General features: G+C 38.0%; 1 protein-coding gene across 2 annotated transcripts in view; it reads right to left on the bottom strand.

The window, feature by feature from the left end:
* Positions 1–17,946, bottom strand: part of PLPPR5 (phospholipid phosphatase related 5) — a 118,533-nt gene that overhangs the window by 53,172 nt on the left and 47,415 nt on the right. For both annotated transcript variants that reach the window (XM_001105460.5, XM_015145642.3), the window contains exons 2-3: positions 16,674–16,806; positions 13,158–13,408 (exon numbers count right to left, since the gene is read on the bottom strand). In XM_001105460.5, the coding sequence (XP_001105460.3) occupies positions 13,158–13,408; positions 16,674–16,806 (384 nt within the window). The remainder of the gene's footprint in view (positions 1–13,157; positions 13,409–16,673; positions 16,807–17,946) is intronic.

Raw genomic sequence — 17,946 nt, 5'->3', positions numbered from 1 at the left:
TCACAGATCTAGAGGCTGGAAGTCCCAGATGAGGGTGCTGGCATAGTTGAGTACTGGCGTGGGCTCTTTCTGGCTTGCACATGCTGCCCTCTTGCTGTGTCCTCACATGGTGGAGAGAGCTGGGATGCAAGCTCTCTTCTGTCTCTTCTTCTAAGTACACAATCCCATCACGGGGGCCTTACCCCTTCATGATCTCATCTAACCCTAATCAGTTCCCAAAGGCTTCATCTCTAAATATTCTCACTTAGGGGTTAGGGCTTCAACATATGAATCAAGGGAGGACAAAATATAGTCCATATCTGGAGGGAAGACAGCTTTTTAGCCAGGTCTAAGAGGGCCTTGTATAGCACACGTAGGAGTGTAACGCTTGAAAGGGCTTTCACTGGGAGGACAGGTTATGGAGAGATTTTATGCAAAGGGAGAAGTGCTGATAACTCATGCTTTAGGGATGTTACTCCAGTGGCAAAGTGCAGAATGGACAGAGATGAGAAAAGAATTATGTTAGGAAACTTATTGGAGATGATCCTGCAATAGTCAAGGCAAACAACACAAAGAAGCTAAATTCAACCAGTAGAATAACATATATGATGAGTCTGGATTTGAGAGATATCTCAAATATTTTAAACCAACAGAATTAATCAGACATCTGGATGTGGGGATGTGGAAGAGGGAGCAGTTGAGAGCGACTCAGAGATTTCAGGCTTGGGTAACTGGAGGGTAGGAATGCCAATAATCAAATCAGAAGACACAAAAGCAGATGGTTGGGAGCAGTGGTAAGATCATGGTTTTGGTTTTGGAAATTCTGAGAGTAAGTGCTGAGACACTCCAGAGATTTGTTCAAGTTAGGCATAAAGTCTGGAGCTGAAGAGAGAGGTTAAGGCCAATGAAGGAGTTGTGGGGTTCACTTGAAAGGCATGGAGGTGGGAATAGATGAGATCACTGTTGGAAGGGATAACAGAGGGAGGAAAAGATCTAGAACAGAAACTCGCTAACTGCTGGTAACAGCTTTCTGACATTGCAATAAAGCACTTAATGAGAAGAAAAGCAAATTTGAAGAATATAAGGTTTCCAACATACTAAAAAGAGACAAGCTGAAATAGAGGGAATAATTAAGAGTATCCATGCTACTGAGAAGGCCAGCAAGACAAGGATCTGAAGAGGCTCTTGATAAGATCTGGGGGATGAGGTCTGAGGAGTGGTTTCAGGAGAGTGAGTGTGCATGTGTGTGTGTGTGTGCGCGTGTGTGCGTTTGTGGAAGTGGAAGGGGCAAACCCCATGTAACCGGTTTATAAGGTGAGAAAGTGTAAAATAGTCTTTCCAGAAATTTCTTTCAAAGATGGGATGGTAGCTTGAATTAATTCAAAATTTTTGTGCGGTTGTGGGTTTTGTTTTTTTGATAGTGGAATTTTTAGCCTGTCCAAGGAGAACATATTTCCCTATGATGTACAGAAGTTAACAGCATAAGTCTCTGTAATAGAAAGATGCCTGATTAATGTATTTGACAGAACAAAGAAAGCAGTAAATACACTGTACATAAAGTACTTAGCACAGTAAGGACACAATAATTATTTTTATACCCCAAATTGCTGTATTATTATAGAGAGATTTCTACTTGTTCTTTGGAGGCTTTTGTTCTCCTTCCAAGAGTTTCTTTAAACGGCATAAACAAACAAACAGCTCAAAGCAGACGGCTTATAAGAAGAAGGTGGCCGGGCGCGGTGGCTCAAGCCTGTAATCCCAGCACTTTGGGAGGCCGAGACGGGCGGATCACGAGGTCAGGAGATCGAGACCATCCTGGCTAACACGGTGAAACCCCGTCTACTAAAAAAAATACAAAAAAAAAAAACTAGCAGGGCGAGGTGGCGGGCGCCTGTAGTCCCAGCTACTCGGGAGGCTGAGGCAGGAGAATGGCGTGAACCCAGGAGGCGGAGCTTGCAGTGAGCTGAGATCCGGCCACTGCACTCCAGCCTGGGCGACAGAGCGAGACTCCGTCTCAAAAAAAAAAAAAAAACAAAAAAAAAAACAAAAAAAAAAAAACAAAAAAAAAAAAAAGAAGAAGGTAACCTTTATTGTAATACAACAGAAGAGGTACCAAGAAATCTCGATTTAAATGCATCCTCAATTTAGAAGGAGTTTGATAACTGCAATTACAGCGAGAGAGAGAGAGAGAGAGAAAGTCTCGCTCTGTCGCCCAGGCTGGAGTGCAGTGGTGCAATCTTGACTCACTGCAACCTCCGCATCCTGGGTTCAAGCAATTCTCCAGCCTCAGCCTCCTGAGTAGCTAGAATTACAGACATGCACCACCACGCCTGGCTAATTTTTTTTTCATATTTTTAGTAGAGATGGAGTTTCACCCTCAAGTAATCTGCCCACCTCAACCTCCCAAAGCTCTGGGTTTACAGGCATGAGCCACTGCACCCGGCCTACAGTGCTATACATTTTTTCCTATATGTTAAGGCACTTAAAATGTAAATATAGACACAGGGAGGTTCAGAGATGGTACTATATCATGCTGTTAATCTCTGGCTGTGCATTAGCTTGTTAGGTCCTCTCTGCATTAGGACTAGGTGAAAGCAGTGTGGCAGCCGCAGAGGTAAGTTTCTCTCATCTCTATTTCTGTGTCATTCTGCTGTAAGGAGACCAGTGAGCTGAGTTTCCACCTCTAGTGCATTGGATGGTAAAAACTTCCTGATGATCTGGCTCCTACAAGCATGGAGAAAGTGATAGCTCTATCTGAATGAGGGTGAACGGCCTGAATTGTCTTGGCAAATGGGTAGAAGGAGGAATTAAAAGGCTCCAGGAAGTGGGCATTGCTGGAATGTACACATCACGTGAGAACTGAAGGCCCACCAGATGATTATTAGCCTTGAGGGGTGGACGCATCATTCACTGAGGCGTCAGAGTGTACTGGTGAGAGGGACACCAGCATCACTCAGAAGTTCAGTGATGCCTTTCCTCTGCAGGTCAGGGCTGATGGTAGGGGAGGCTGTCACAAAGCTGGGTGCCTTAATATCAATGGGGATTACAGGGTCCCTGAAGAAAGAGAAGCCAGATGCTGGGCTTAACCACCAAAAGCCAGTGGGTTCCAATTGTCACAACAATGCACAAAGTCAGAGTGACAGCCAAAGGGATTTAATACACAGGAAGTTATAGAGGTGGTTTATAGAACATAGCATCCATGAGGGGCAAAATAGACAGGGAGCCACGAGATTACCTAATATATATCATCCCAAGAAAATGGGAATGTATGATCTGAGGGTGGGTGCCCCAGGGAAAATCTTCAACCCTTTGCGCAGTTACCAACACGGAATGACTTCATTGCCTGAAGAGGCATCAGGTCCCCAGAGGGAAGGACCCTGAAACACTACAGGAGGTATACATTGTAATGACATCCCCAGTCCTTCTTTAAAAAGACCCACAGCCATTTACTCAGGTTGCCATAGACTGGAGAAAAAAAAATCCAGATATTTTGAGGATGGCTGGACACAGGGTCTATGTAGACAATGATACCTGGAGACCTGAATTAGTGTCATCACGGCCCCCTGTTAGAGTAGGGACATATGAGCCTAGGTAATAAATGAGTCCAGGCCAAAGTCTGGCTGAGAGTGGATCTCTTAAGTCTGTGAGCATATCCAGGGGTCATTTTCTCAGTCCATGAGTGCATAAATGGGGATGCACAATACTTGACAAGAGGAGTAACTACTTATTAGGGGAATTCAATTGAAATCTTCTGAAACTCCAAGATAATAAATAAAAACTACTACTGCATTATTGAAGGGAGGATGGTGAAGATTTAATGTCACCTCTTAAGATCTCAGTAATGCAGGAGTGCTGGCTTTTCTATTTCCATGTAATTCGCAAGACTGTTCAGATCCTGAAGGATAAGTGTAGACCACTGAATCTTCAACCAACTAATATTGGCCATTGATTTGTTTAATGGGTTCTTTCCAATTACATTCAAAAAAGAGGATGAGGAACAGTTCACATTCACCTGGTACAGGCAATTCCTTACATCATAGTTGATGTCAGTGCTATATTAACCCTCCCACTCTCTGCCATAACTTAGACTAAAGAGATAGAGACAGCTTGGATGTCCCACAGTTTAGATGTCATTGATCATTTATATACAAGACATCATGCTGACAAGATAAACAAGAGGTGGCTAGCACACTGTAGGCCTTGGTAAGACATACGCATTCCAGATTTGGGGAGATAAATCCTACAATATTCAGGGCCTAATGACATCAGTAAAGATTTTAGGGATCCAGTGGTCAGCGGCATGCCAGACATTCCCTCCAAAGTAATTGATAATTACTGCATCTCATACCCCTACCACAAAGAAGGAAGCACAGTACTTTGTAGATCACTTTGAGTTTTGGGAAAAACACATCCCATACCAATAAGTATTGCTCCGCCCCATATACTAAGTGCTATTATCTGAATGTGTGTATCCCCCTCACAAACTTGTATGTTGAGATCCTAACTTGCAAACTGATGGTATTAAGAGGTGGGGTGCTTAGGTTTTGAGGGCAGAGCCCAGAAAGCTAGCTCATACTTTCCACCATGTGAGGGCACAATGAGTAGAGACCATGTATGAACCAGAAAGCAGGCCCTTGCCAGACACTAAATGACCAGAGCCTTGATCTTCTACTGTCTAGTCCCCAAAGCTGTGAGAAATGAATTTCTTTTGTTTATATGTTGTATCCAGTTTATGATATTTTGTTAGAGCTATCTGAATGGACTAAGATACTGGGTGGCATAAAAAGCTGCCAACTTTGAATAGAACTTGAAGCAAGAAAGGGCTCTGCAGCAGCAGGTACAGGCTGTGGGGAAAGCAGCTCTGGTACTTGGGCCATGTGATCCAGCAGACGTTTTAGGGATTGATCTGTCAGCGGTGGGAAAACATATAGTCTGGAGCTTATGGCAGGTTCCAGTGGGGGGATCGCAATGTACGCCGCAGGGGTCTGGGAGTAAGGCCATGTCACCTGCAACAGATAATTGTGTTGTTTGAAAAACAGACTCAAGCATGTTGCTGGGCCTGACATCAAATGACCATGGATTCAGAGTTGCTCATTATAAGTTGTTGTTGTTGTTCTGTTCCACCTTGTCAAAGTGATACTACCTACCATGGAGTTCTACCCAGCTATAAACACTGCCAGTGTTGGTTTTGTTGTTACTCAGTCAATTGTTGCAAATGGAAAAGAAGTTAAAAACACTTAGAAGTTGTCACTTTAAAAAGCAAACTTATTTAACACCTTAAATGATTTGCAGAGCAGAACATATAAAAATTATAAAATATGCATTCACTTAAAATTAAAGAACAACTAAAATCCAATAATCAAGACTATTTATATGACTTTTAGTGCTTGAGCTACCTGGTCATCTGGAAAATAAGACATGAGACAGGAATTTCTGGAGCACACACGTTTTCAACTATCTTCCTAATTCATATTATGCATCATTTAATTAAAATCAACTAGCAAGTTTCCTTCACCTACTGTGCATGAAGCACTGCACTCTGAGGACAACTCAAAATTAGGCTGCCTTCTCTTCAATGGGGGTACATTCCAGGAGGTAGTATGGTGTAAAAGACCAAATATCGACTTTGGAGCCACAGTGGCCTGGGTCACATTCCTGGTTGTAAAACATACCAGCTGAATAACCCTGGACAAGTTAACTAGCTTCTCGTAGTCTCAATTTTGTTACCTGTAAAATAAAGACAGTCGTACTTTCATTTCAGCCACTCTAAACAATTAGCCATATAAAGAGGTAAGGTAAAGTAACTAGTACAATAGTAGGCCAATAGTCACTTTTCAATAAATGGTAACTGGGACATGGGTTTGAAGTAAAACAGCAGAACAATTGGCCCATGAACTTGGCCACATTTAGCCATAGTGTAAGTAAGCTGGTGATGGTTTAGAAACTCTGAGGTGTACACTATAGTACTGGTTCTAGGTCTAGATCTGATTTGTTTATTCCTGTGCTTTAGGAGAAAGTGCTTAGAGATTCCCTAGCAGCTCCAATCTGTACTCACCCTACCATGGCTCAGGCTTGGCAGCTCACAGAGTCCTAGCTTACTCCATCCCTCAGAAACTATGACTTTCATTTCATTTTATCTGGTCCTGGTCGCATCAGTATAAGGGCTCCCAGTCTTAAGGAAACCAGCTAAATCCAAATCCAAATCCAAATCCTGAGATTCTGTCTAGGGATTTTGATTTTACGCCCGAGATTCTGTGCTGATCTTCTTAAAAGCTTTCCTTTGCCTTTAGTTTCTTTCAATTTTAATTCCCTCTTTACTCTCTACCAGACCATTTTTAAGCTCCTGAAGGAGTTTATATCGGTATGTAGAGACTTTATGCATTCTAGGTATTCAATATATATTTATGGAATTGAATCAAACACAACCATTCTGAAGCACTGCTTCTGTAATGTCATTTCTCACTTCCACATTGCTTATTAATTCAAATCATAAAGCCTCAGATTGGTTTACCAAGTCTTCCTGATTCATTCACCCTTGCTAATCCTTAAATCCCGCAGTTCCAAATATACGCCCCTGTGCTGATGTTCCCCCTTACCTGTTTCTGATTGTTTCAGTGTTTCTTGTTTTTTGCCTTTGCTCCTGCTATTGCCTTTCCCTGGGACACTTCTTCTCCCCCTATCCAAATAATGTCCATCTTCAAGACTCACCCGAAGTACCACTCACCTCTGAAGCACTTCCCGTGATGCTTGCCAGCAGGACCTCATCTCTCCTGGACACTGGGTGGGACTCGTCATTACCAGATACTCTAACAATCATATTCCATAGAGAACTTTATTATACCCACTTTTCAGGGCAGACTAATCCAGCATTACAGTAAGCACAGTGCCTAGGGCTCATGACACTTTGAAGCACCCGTGAAAATATCATAACTTTTTTTAGAAGCAGAAGGCAAATGTGAATTTTTAGGTTAAAGAAAATATTTACTGTATAGCATGTATATATTATTTTTATAGAAATACACTTGTAAAATATCATTTTTAATTTTACTTATTGTGGAAGGGGCCCATGAAGGCAAAAGTACCTAGGGTCCATGGAATTCATAATACAGCCCTATCTTATATTGTCCTATAATAGAAAGTCCTCTTTTCTTAATTAGAATGTTCAAGATGCTATCAGCAGTACCCAAGCTGACGTTTGCTAACATCTAAGAAACCCCAGACACATGAATATAATTCTGTGGCATATTTTTCAATATTTCAAAGAGCCTAATCAAATAGTAGATTTACCCATAATAAGCCCACATGCATTAACGAAAACGTCAATGTTCTTTGCTTTTGGCTGGGAGTACACTAAGTCATTTGGCAACACTGGTGATCTCATGCTGGTTAGTGGTTGTTGAAGACATGGGAATTTCTGTGATGTGACTGAAGAACCAGAAAACCATTATAAAGCCACACGTCACTCACAGAATACCCAAATATAAGTGTCTTTTATGGAAGCCAAGTAAAATTAAGGTAAGGATGCAGAGTATCCCTGGGTCTTTAGTCATTTACTTAACTGTTTATCATCATCTAAGCCATTTTAATAGTTTTATGTGTGTAATTGCAAAACAGCATTATTATATTTTATGATTATGAGCAATTATGTAATACCTGGGCCTAAGATAGAATGGGAAAGTATTTTAAAGATTTAAAAACTGTTTTAAAGATTTTAAAACATGCAGTTCATGGAGGCGTGTGGGGAAAGGGAGACAGGGTTAATACTGAAAGGGGTCCATGGCAGTGAAAATAGTGGAACCCAGTGGATACTTCATGAATGTCTTTTGTACTGTCCCCAACTACATCAATAACACTTAGCTGAAGGCTAATAGGTGAAACATCAATCAACTAATAATAGTGGTCATGGCACCAGTAGTCATAGCAATAGTATAGCAGTCACATTATGAGTGCATGCTCAGTAAATATTTTTGATGCATTACATAGTAAACGCTTCATCAAATTTGCTTGTTTGAAATTTAGAGCATAGGGACCTTATACATTTCAGCATTACATTATTCCTAAGCAGGGAGCTTTAGAGGAATGGCTTTCTGATTGCAGCCAGATCTCTTTTGCCAGTGAAAAGAAGCACATGATGGCAGCCCGGAGCTTTTCATTTGGCTCACCCTATTGTTTCTCCTCCAAACACAATCACTGACCAGTCTCATGAAATCACCTGCTACAAGTAAACTGACATGCACTCCCTGAATTCTTATACCTCCGAGTGAGGGCTTGCTCATGTTCTTGTACAGAATTAGGTAATAAGTCTCAAAAGAAGAGGGGGGCAAATAGACACTAGTGGGTTGTGTTTATTTAACCCTTGTCTCAGCAGCCTGTGAGCAGTGGTTGTTGGTGCATGGGACTTTGTGAGCTTATTATAAAAGATGACTGTGTGGGACGTGAGAGTGGGATAATGCCAACGACTGGCCACCAATGGGGAGGGGGAGAGAGGGAATGATATTTTAGAGTTTCCACCAGTATTCTGGGAAAAGACTGGGATAAATTGTTTAATGCCACAAATTCTTCCCATCCCAGTATATCCTCCTCATTACAATATGACTTTGCTGCACCTCCCATCTCTAGGTGGAATCTACTTCTCTACTCCCAACAATCTGGGCTGACCCTGTGATTTATCTGGACAATAAAATACAGTGACAGAGATGTGTAACAAGCTTAAGTACCTAAGTCTCAAGGTACCCTGCAGCTTGGGACATTACCGTATTGGAAGGCAGCTCTGAGATGCCATCAGGGAAGATGACCCTTGTGAGAAAGACCTCTTGAGAAGGAGAGAGGCCCAGCTATTTGTGCTGCCTTGGCTGAGCCCAAACCCCAGATCTCTGAATTAGCTGAATGTGTCCCATGAGAGAAGCCAGGATTGACTAGCAGGAAAACCACAAGTCAACCCTACATATCCTGACAATAACAGATTGTTGTTGTTTTAAGGTCTAGGGTGGTTTATAATGCAGCAACACATAGCAGAAACAGAGGCCAATACATATAACTGACCCTTTTTTCTTGACATTTTCAAAAATCTAAGGTCAGAATTGGAAGTGACCGAAGGAGGTCATTTCATGTCTGCCTATTTCAAAAATTTATGAGGTTAACTGGAAATTCACCAAACATAATTTTTCATTCTCAACCTTGATGTTCATTTTCTTTTAATTGAAAAAAAAAGCTGTAACCATTTATATGAAAAGAAATACCACAAAGGTAAATTTAAACATTCTAATGTCACTGACCACTGAATTGTAAATTTGATGACTGAGGGTTAAATAACTCTCACAATTTTTTTTTTTTTTTCCTGGAGAACCAACAGTACTTACAAAAATAGGAATAGAGCTTATTATTATTATCACTATTCCTGAAAGTTCTCAGTAAAGCAAAATAAACCTCCATGATCAACTTAGCCACAAAACCTTAATTAAAGTCAGATGTTAAGGGAGAGTTCAAATTCCTTAGTTTAATTTCCGAATCCACATAAAGAGGCATCAGAAACATATTTCTCAGTTATTATTTACATACTCCATAACAGGGCTCATTGATTTTATTTATGCATTTATGTGTGTTTATAACACCAACATCAAATTAAATAAATATGCCTTGAACTAAATACAGCCATAAGGCTGTTTCCACAGAGGATACTGAATATATGGCTGTTTTCTACTATTTACTACCCATCAACATTCTGGCAAGCATTTCATGAGACTGCATTAGTTTGAAACACCCCAACATTCCTACCATCAAGTTTTCCCAAGGTGCCTCTAGTGAAAGTGGGAAAACATATATTTGTATGTAAGTTCAAATACAACAGCAAAACCTGCCTATAAGGCTGACATGTGTAGCAGGAGTTATATTCAGAGTTGCCATAGCAGCCACCCACACTTACACACACACAAAGGGGTGGTGGGGTAAGACAGAGAAACAGCAGAGAACAGAATCTATTGTTAAAAAGACAGAAGTACTCATCAATGTAATTACAAGCAGGAATCCTAGTTTGTAGTCTGAACCAGTGTTTAACGGTAGAAGATTTCCCAGTGCTGGAGTGTCTATTAAGGGATTTTGCTCTAAATGAATCTACCATCTGCACCCTTGGCCTTACAGTTTACTGGACGCTGGTATTATGCAGGAAAGAATTCAGCTGCAGATACACACACTAGAGCTAAAATAATCTAATGTTTCCTTCTCTGGAACATTCAGAAACGTCACCAGAAAAATTTGTGGTTCTATGGGTCTGAGAAAGTTACTTTACTTTTTGAGTCTCTTCATTTATAAAATAGGTAAAATAATATCACATACTTTAAGAAAATGTTACGAGAATTCAATAAAGTATCACAAATAATCAATTATTAAATAAATAATAATTATGATAAATAACTTTAAAAATACAAAGGAATTAGTAAAGTATTAACTAAGTTAGTAAAAGTGAAGCAATTGGTGCCTGACACATGGTAAATATTCAACAAATGTTTGCTATGATAATTATTATCATTAATATTTCCAATTTTTATTACAGAACAGTATGATTTATAATTCAGAAGTTTATAAAACAAATGCATGTTGGCGGCAAGTAGATTGTAGCAAGACAAGATGTTAAGATTTTTCTAGTGCATAAACAATAATACTTTCTCCTGTAGCAATGCCTTTGAAACACTACTTTGCCAGAATACAAAGGCCAAGTATATTATTATAGCAGCACAATCAACACCACTGGCAAACATTGGTTACACAGCAAAATCTAACATGTACTGTGTTTTAAATCTTTATTTATTTATTTATTTTTTTAGAGACAGAGTCTTCCTTTGTTACCCAGGCTGAAATGCAGTTGAGTGATCATAGCTCACTGTAACCTCAAGTTCCTGGACTCAAGAGATTCTCCCGTCTTGGCCTCTCATGTAGCTGGGACTACAGGCATGCAGCACCACACCTGGCTGAGGTTTTGCTTTTTATTTCTTTTCCCTCTCTCTCTGTTTTTGTAAAGATGGGGTCTCCTAGGTTGCCTAGGCTGGTCTCAAATTCCAAAGTGATCTTTCTGCCTTGTGGTCTCCCACAGTGCTAGTATTACAGGTATGAGCCACCACGTCCCATCTGAATCTAATATCTATTAGTATTAAAATATTTGTATAAGAATATTTGGGGTCAGAGAGTATTCTCGAATTTGTCTCCCATCATTGACTTGGCCATGTATTTATCACAGATATATCTGCAATTCACACCCAGATACAAACATAAACATCAAATTCAGATGTGATGGCAATGAGTGAAAAGTATTTTGTGACTTCTGATTCACTCAAGCTTCAATCCCTGTTTTAAGGCTGAGGGCTTCATATTCTAGTAGAGGTGAAACATAGGGTCAAGCAATTTCTTTAATAGGAAAGAATATGCATGGGTTACCATACTCCATATCAGGCCCAGAGATACCTTAGAATGTGCAAGAAAAAGCAAGGCTAATGGGCTAAAGGAAACAGGGGAAATTAGAACAACAGACTTTGGGGGCACAGTGGGATGGCAAGGAGAGAGTTGTAACGGACAAACTTTAGAAAAGTTAGGAAGCGGTAGAAGAGAACATAAATAGGATAGGATTAAGGAAAGAATCCTTGACTCCATAAAAAGTTTCAGGATGGGAGTTTTAAAATGTCCAGGCAGTGAGGGACAGAATTAACTTGGCTTAAAAACTTTAAAAATGTTAAAATGTATAATCTATGGTTCTAAAGTTATCCTGTCATTCTAAATGTTATGCATAACGTAACACTTCTCTTCCTAAATTGTCCTTCTATTTAGTAATCTTTATTTGAATCTCAAGTAGCGATGTCACAAGGTATTCCATATATTCTCTCTGCCTTTAGAAATAACAAATTGTATGGAAAACATTTCCATTATCAAATAGCTCTCTGAGCGAAGAAAAATAATTCCAAGTTTTTCCAAATCATTAGTAATAATCAAATTTGGTTTCAAATTGGTCCTGAGACTTTACAGATCTCTAGTTAATGAGCTGAAATTGGAAGGAAGTAGATTTAGCACCACTGGGAAGGAGAACCCCAGAAGACATTTAAATTCTCTGGTCTGGCCGGGTGCAGCAGCTAACGCCTGTAATCCCAGCACTTTGGGAGGCCAAGGTGGGTGGATCACTTGAGGTCTAAAGTTTGAGACCATCCTGGATAACACGGTGAAACCCCGTCTCTACTAAAAATACAAAAATTAGCCAGGCGTGGTGGCGGGCGCCTGTAGTCCCAGCTACTCGGGAGGCTGAGGCAGGAGAATGGCGTGAACCCGGGAGGTGGAGCTTGCAGTGAGCTGAGATGGCACCACTGCACTCCAGCTTGGGCAACACAGCGAGACTCTGGCAAAAAAAAAAAAAAAATCTGACCTTATAGAGGTTTGTGGAAAAGCCTACAGGGAACACTTTTGGAGTCCACCTCCTGAGCTGCAAGGCACATCCTTGTGAGGAGGGAGAGGTTGATGGTACCATTGCTGGGGACAAGAGCTGCCTGCCAAGGCTGCCCTTCTTTCTCCTTCTGTATATGGGTAATGCACTCACTCACTTCTAACTAAAGGTCCTAGGATAGCTGCATGGGGGCCTGGCTCTTGCCACAAAGATGATGGCCAATACTTAAGATTAAAGGAAAAAATAGAATTTCTAAGGACTCCTTGGTTAGTTCTATGAGAAAACATTAAATGCTAATTGAGATATGATGATGATACAGTTGCCAGTAACAATAGTGCTTTCTAGAAAAAAAAAAGGGGGCCCTTTCACCCCCAGCAGGGACTATGAGAGCTTGGATAGGCAGCTAAGAGGCCTAGGTAGTTCTCTTAATCATGCTATTACAAGTTCATGGGGAATGCTACAGAACAAATTTGTTTCCACTAAGTCCTATTTAATATAAAGACAAACATATTCTCAAACAGAAATGCTAATGGCTACATTTTTTAATACAACCAACTACCCACACATAATCTCATGAGAGACAACTGTCTTAATTTTGTTCAGAATACCAACAGCTATTATTAAAAATAGATTAAATGGCCTATAGAAATATATGAATGTGCTTTAAGTGACTTTCATTATGGCAGGGAAAAAGAATTTCTACACTGGAAAAATTAACAGTAATACAGACTAAGACAACAAATGTATAATCCTTACTTACGGTCAGATACATAGCTGCATAGACACTGAGAGCTGCTTCTTTGGATGGAAAGGTTTTCCGTGCTCTCATGATGAGATCTGGGTTGCCAGTACAGGCCTCTTCCCCACTGATGAACTGTGTATACTGTTGACATCCAAGTGCTGTATAATTGGGCTTACACAGGGCAAGGAAATGTGGGGCCAGATTTCCTGTGACTACTTGTCCAGCATTTACAAAGATATCTGTAGCAAACAGTCCAAATGTATAAATTCCTGGGGAAGAAAACAAATAATTTTAACTTCTTGCTTTATGTGTGTGTGTGTGTGTGTGTGTGAATTTCAGTTTATAATAAACCAAAATGGAAATATCTTAGAAACTATAAATATTCCGTACGTATACATAGTTCCTTTCATTTCATTCCTCTCCAGTTCTTTCCTTGGCTTTCTGGAGTGGTGAAAGTGGTAATTGCGCTACTACTACATGGTTTTTGTGCATGGCAGATTTATAAGACATTAGATAAAATAAGAACATGTATTCTCAGACTCTGGGTAATGCAATTGTTTCATGGAGTCATGTGGTCCTTGAGAGGGTATAGTCTATCATGTTCTACTAATGTCAGCAATTTTATTTTTTCCCCTATTTTTGAATTTTTTTTTAATCGCACTAACATAAAGCAAAGCAGTTGTCTCTCTTTGATTATGCTCTTACTCCCATTGAGACTGATGTTAACGCTGCTGGAGGTGCCAATTAGCAGTAAATCCAGCGCCATCAGTTTTCATTTAAATATGGAAAATCTTAAGTAAAGCAGAATGCTTTCAGAGCAGTCTCTACATTGCCTTCAAAAACACATTTTGTTAAAGTCACAGAACAGCTAGTAATTTATTTCTACCTTATCTTTTATGGATTGGCTTTCAACTGATCCAATGTGGGCTATTTAGTAAATAAGGCAATCAAAATTATAGGCTATTAATTATTTTTACAGTTTTAAAATTTATTTACTTTGGTTATCTGAAGGTATAGAACTAAGTGTGTAGATATTTTTTCCTCCTTTGCTAAGGAACTTCCCAATTTACTTGAATACTAAAAACATTTTCTAAATTCAAAGTCATTGGTCATTATTGTTAAAACTTATTTTTCTATTATACAGGCAAAACAATTTTTGGCATTAATTTAAATTAAACTTACAGCTACAATCTTTAAGGATGTGGTACCAATGAAAAGAAATTCATCCTTTTATAATTTTGGGAATAAAATCCAACAGGACCTTTTAAAACTATCCCAAATTAATACTTCTAAAAGTATTGATTTATTAAAATGTCATATACTTATGTTATAATAATTAGATGTTTTTCTTTTTAGTCATATATTTCTGGATTGTTTGTTTCCCAAGCCTTTTAATCATTATTAGCTGTTGTATAGTATATCACCATAAAAGTTGTACTAGATCAAATAATTTTCCAGTATTAGATGGATAGCTGTTCTTTGAAATTTTTAAAATATTATATAAGATTACAAAAGGTTTACATACAAAAACCCCCACAGAGCAAAACTCTATGTATATACAAATGGAAATGAAACAAAGATATTAGTTCTCTCTTCATCTAAAAATTCTAAAAGAAAACAATAAGAAGCCCTTTTTTTAACATCTCACCAGCCTTCTATGAATCATACAAAGTAAAGGTTATCAAAATCAGAAATTTGAGAGAGGCAGAGAAATTAAAGAGAACCGAGCTCAACAAAACTTCTCCTTCCAAAATCTCATGGCCAAGCATGGGAACCTAAATTACAAGTCTTCATTTGTACACATTTGAAATCTAGGCTGTTTGGTGCAATGGGTTTTCCTGTTGGTAACAGAAATATTTGATAAGAATGTGGAAATGTCTCTTGACACTCTAAAGTTCCCAAATATGTTTTCGAATTAAAATGTCAGCACACCAGGCCCAAGGCTAATACTGTAGTTGACTATGAAGACAATTATTAAAGTGAGATCCTTTGAGTGTACCTACTCCACTGACCTAAAGAATAAAGTCACTACACAGAATGATGTACTATTATACAGAGAGGCTTTGCTTACATGCTTCCACTTTATTATAGCTAGAAACATCCAAATCATAAGGGAACAAGAAACAAATAAGGCTTTCGTATTTTATAAAATCACATAATAAGAAGCATGCAGAGACTTAAAAGCATACTGTAAGCCAAATATTCTTTAGAAATATGTGTGCAAATGCAGAAAAATATTTTACTTAAATAGGCACAATGTAATTTGCTTAACAGTATTTAGGAAAGCAGCGATTTCTTTAAATACTTTTAATTCTGAGATATTGTTGTATATTGCTTTTTTTTTAAATTAAATGACTTATACAAAAAGAAATTAGTCAAGAACATAGTATTGATACATGTGAAGAAAATAACTTTTAGGGTTTCATATAAAAGTTGTCCCTTTAACGGGATAAATGAGGGCTTTGGAGATACAAAACTTGATGTCAGTAAAAATAACAGTCTCGGATATGAAGGCCTTTCATCTTCAGAGAGATCCAAAAGCCTGATGACATTTGGCTAGTCTTTAATGGGTTTATAGATAGATTAGGTGATCTATGCATAATATCTTCAAAGTCTTCATCTTGATCCCTTCAATATGAGAACTATGTTGAAGAGTTCCCTTCAGTATGAGAACTATGTTAAAGAGTTACATTACCTTCCGTGCATCTCTTAATACTAATAAAAAATTATCTTAAATGGCATTTAGTAGATACAGATATACTTATTTTTATCTGACAAATCCAGGAAACAATTATTTATATTACATTGTATTGTGTCAGTTAAAAAAAAAATGTGTCTAGGCTAAGTTCCTACTGAATTAAAATGATTTTCAATAATTCATACATGTATATATTTATTATTGCTAGTATTTCAGATTAAAAGTTAAATTATTAGTGAATCTTGTCCTCTACTAAAATCCTCAATACGTTTTTGTTTATATAAAAATCAACCTAGAAGTAGCACATGGAGTGCTACATTTCTTCTATTTGCCAAGTTATTTTTCCATCCTTTGTGATGTTCAACAACCCACCTGGATTATCACCACCCTCCCACTAAGTACGGTCCAAAGATTTTCATAAACACAGTAATCATGTAATTTTTGGTTCTTAAAGAATATTAAACATCCAAAGGTGGTGTTCTTTTTGCCTTAAAGGAATGTGGAAATGACACCCTAAAGTGGGATCTTGCTATATTACAGAGAAAGTAGTATGCAATGTTTATTTTAAAAATTTTTCGTTTATTTTTTATTTCAGTAGATGTTAGGGGAACAGGTGGTGTTTGGTTACATGAGTAAGTTCTTTAGTGGTGATGTCTGGGATTTTGATACAACCATCACCCAAGCAGTGTGTAATGTTTACTTTTAAAAGCAAATTAAAACATTTCAAAGAAAAAAAAACAATATTTGCAAACAGTTAAAATGTGAGTCATTTTAAGGGTTAGCTTATACACAGACACTGTTTCAGAAATATTAAAAATAATTTAATGAACACATACCAAGAAATCGGACAGTTCGGCGCACCAGCGGGTTTATATAGCAACAGTCTCCAGTTAAAATAGTTTTTTCCTGGTTTTCAAAATCCCTTGTGGCTAGTTGTAGGCAAAAGACAGCAGTTTCTCCAACTATTATCTTGAAAGAAAATAAAAGATTAAGGAATATTAGAATTTAACCAGTATAAATGTAAAATATTTTTATTTTAAAAAGGTAAAATGGAACTCTTTTGAATGGTAATAATCTCAATGTAAAATGGAGCCATAATCGATTTCCTAGATCCTTTGATTACAGCCTTGTCCCTATGTATGTAAACCACATTTTTCTCATATTGAAAAATTATGAACAAAAATAGACAACATTTTTTGTTTTCTAAAAGTTTTAATTAAAAAAATAAAACATACAAAAGATATGTAAGGAAGTACTCATTTATTTTTGGTGTGTAATTAAGCTCCATGTTTTATTTTTTTAAATTACTGTCTTATTTAAATTTAACTCTGCTACAGAATTCACAACAGATTCTCCATGCAAATATTTTTTTAAAGCGTCAGATATACACATACTAATTTAAAATCATATTAATACTTTTATAAATAAGAAAAAATAAATCTGCACATGATTGACCTTGAGAGCCTCCTGTTCTGACACATTACTAGGACTTGTCATAATTAATATACTACTTATACTTTAGTATAAATGTTATTTTGATCTCCATTAAAACCATACGAAACTACGAATAGCATCCTACCCCTTTTACAAGTAAAGAAACACCAAGACTTAGAACACAAGTGAGTTGCCCAAGTGCTGGCAACGGGAACAAAGTTCTGTTACAGATGCTTTGCTCTACTCTGCTGATTAATTAAAGGACCTGGCTATCTTACATTGGTATTTGTACCATTGGTTGTGATTTTTATACATGGTCCTCAAAATCACCCAGTAAGGTATTACAGCAAGTATTATTATTCCATTTTACAAAAGAGGAAATGGAGATTTAGGGAGGTTAAATAATGTGTTCCTTTTAAGGCCAGTCAGAAGCCAAGCAGAAATTTCTGACTCTATTTAATACTATGAACAACAGCACGAGAAATAAGATTAAGAGAAAAAGAAACTGGAGCTAACAGTGTGTCTACTAATTTGTCATTGTGAAGTTTGCTTTTATTATGTCTTGTCAAGCTTAATTAACAGGTCATACAGGGAGTCCCTGACATTCCCTGGGGAAATGCTTTTGGGGTCTCTATGAAAAGTAATATCTATGATTACAAGATATTCAAAATAGAA

This window comes from Macaca mulatta, chromosome 1 (genome assembly GCF_049350105.2).
Source record: "Macaca mulatta isolate MMU2019108-1 chromosome 1, T2T-MMU8v2.0, whole genome shotgun sequence".
Lineage (NCBI taxonomy): Eukaryota > Metazoa > Chordata > Mammalia > Primates > Cercopithecidae > Macaca > Macaca mulatta.
The sequence above is the reverse complement of the archived record's forward strand: the minus strand, read 5'-3'. Positions and strand labels throughout refer to the sequence as shown.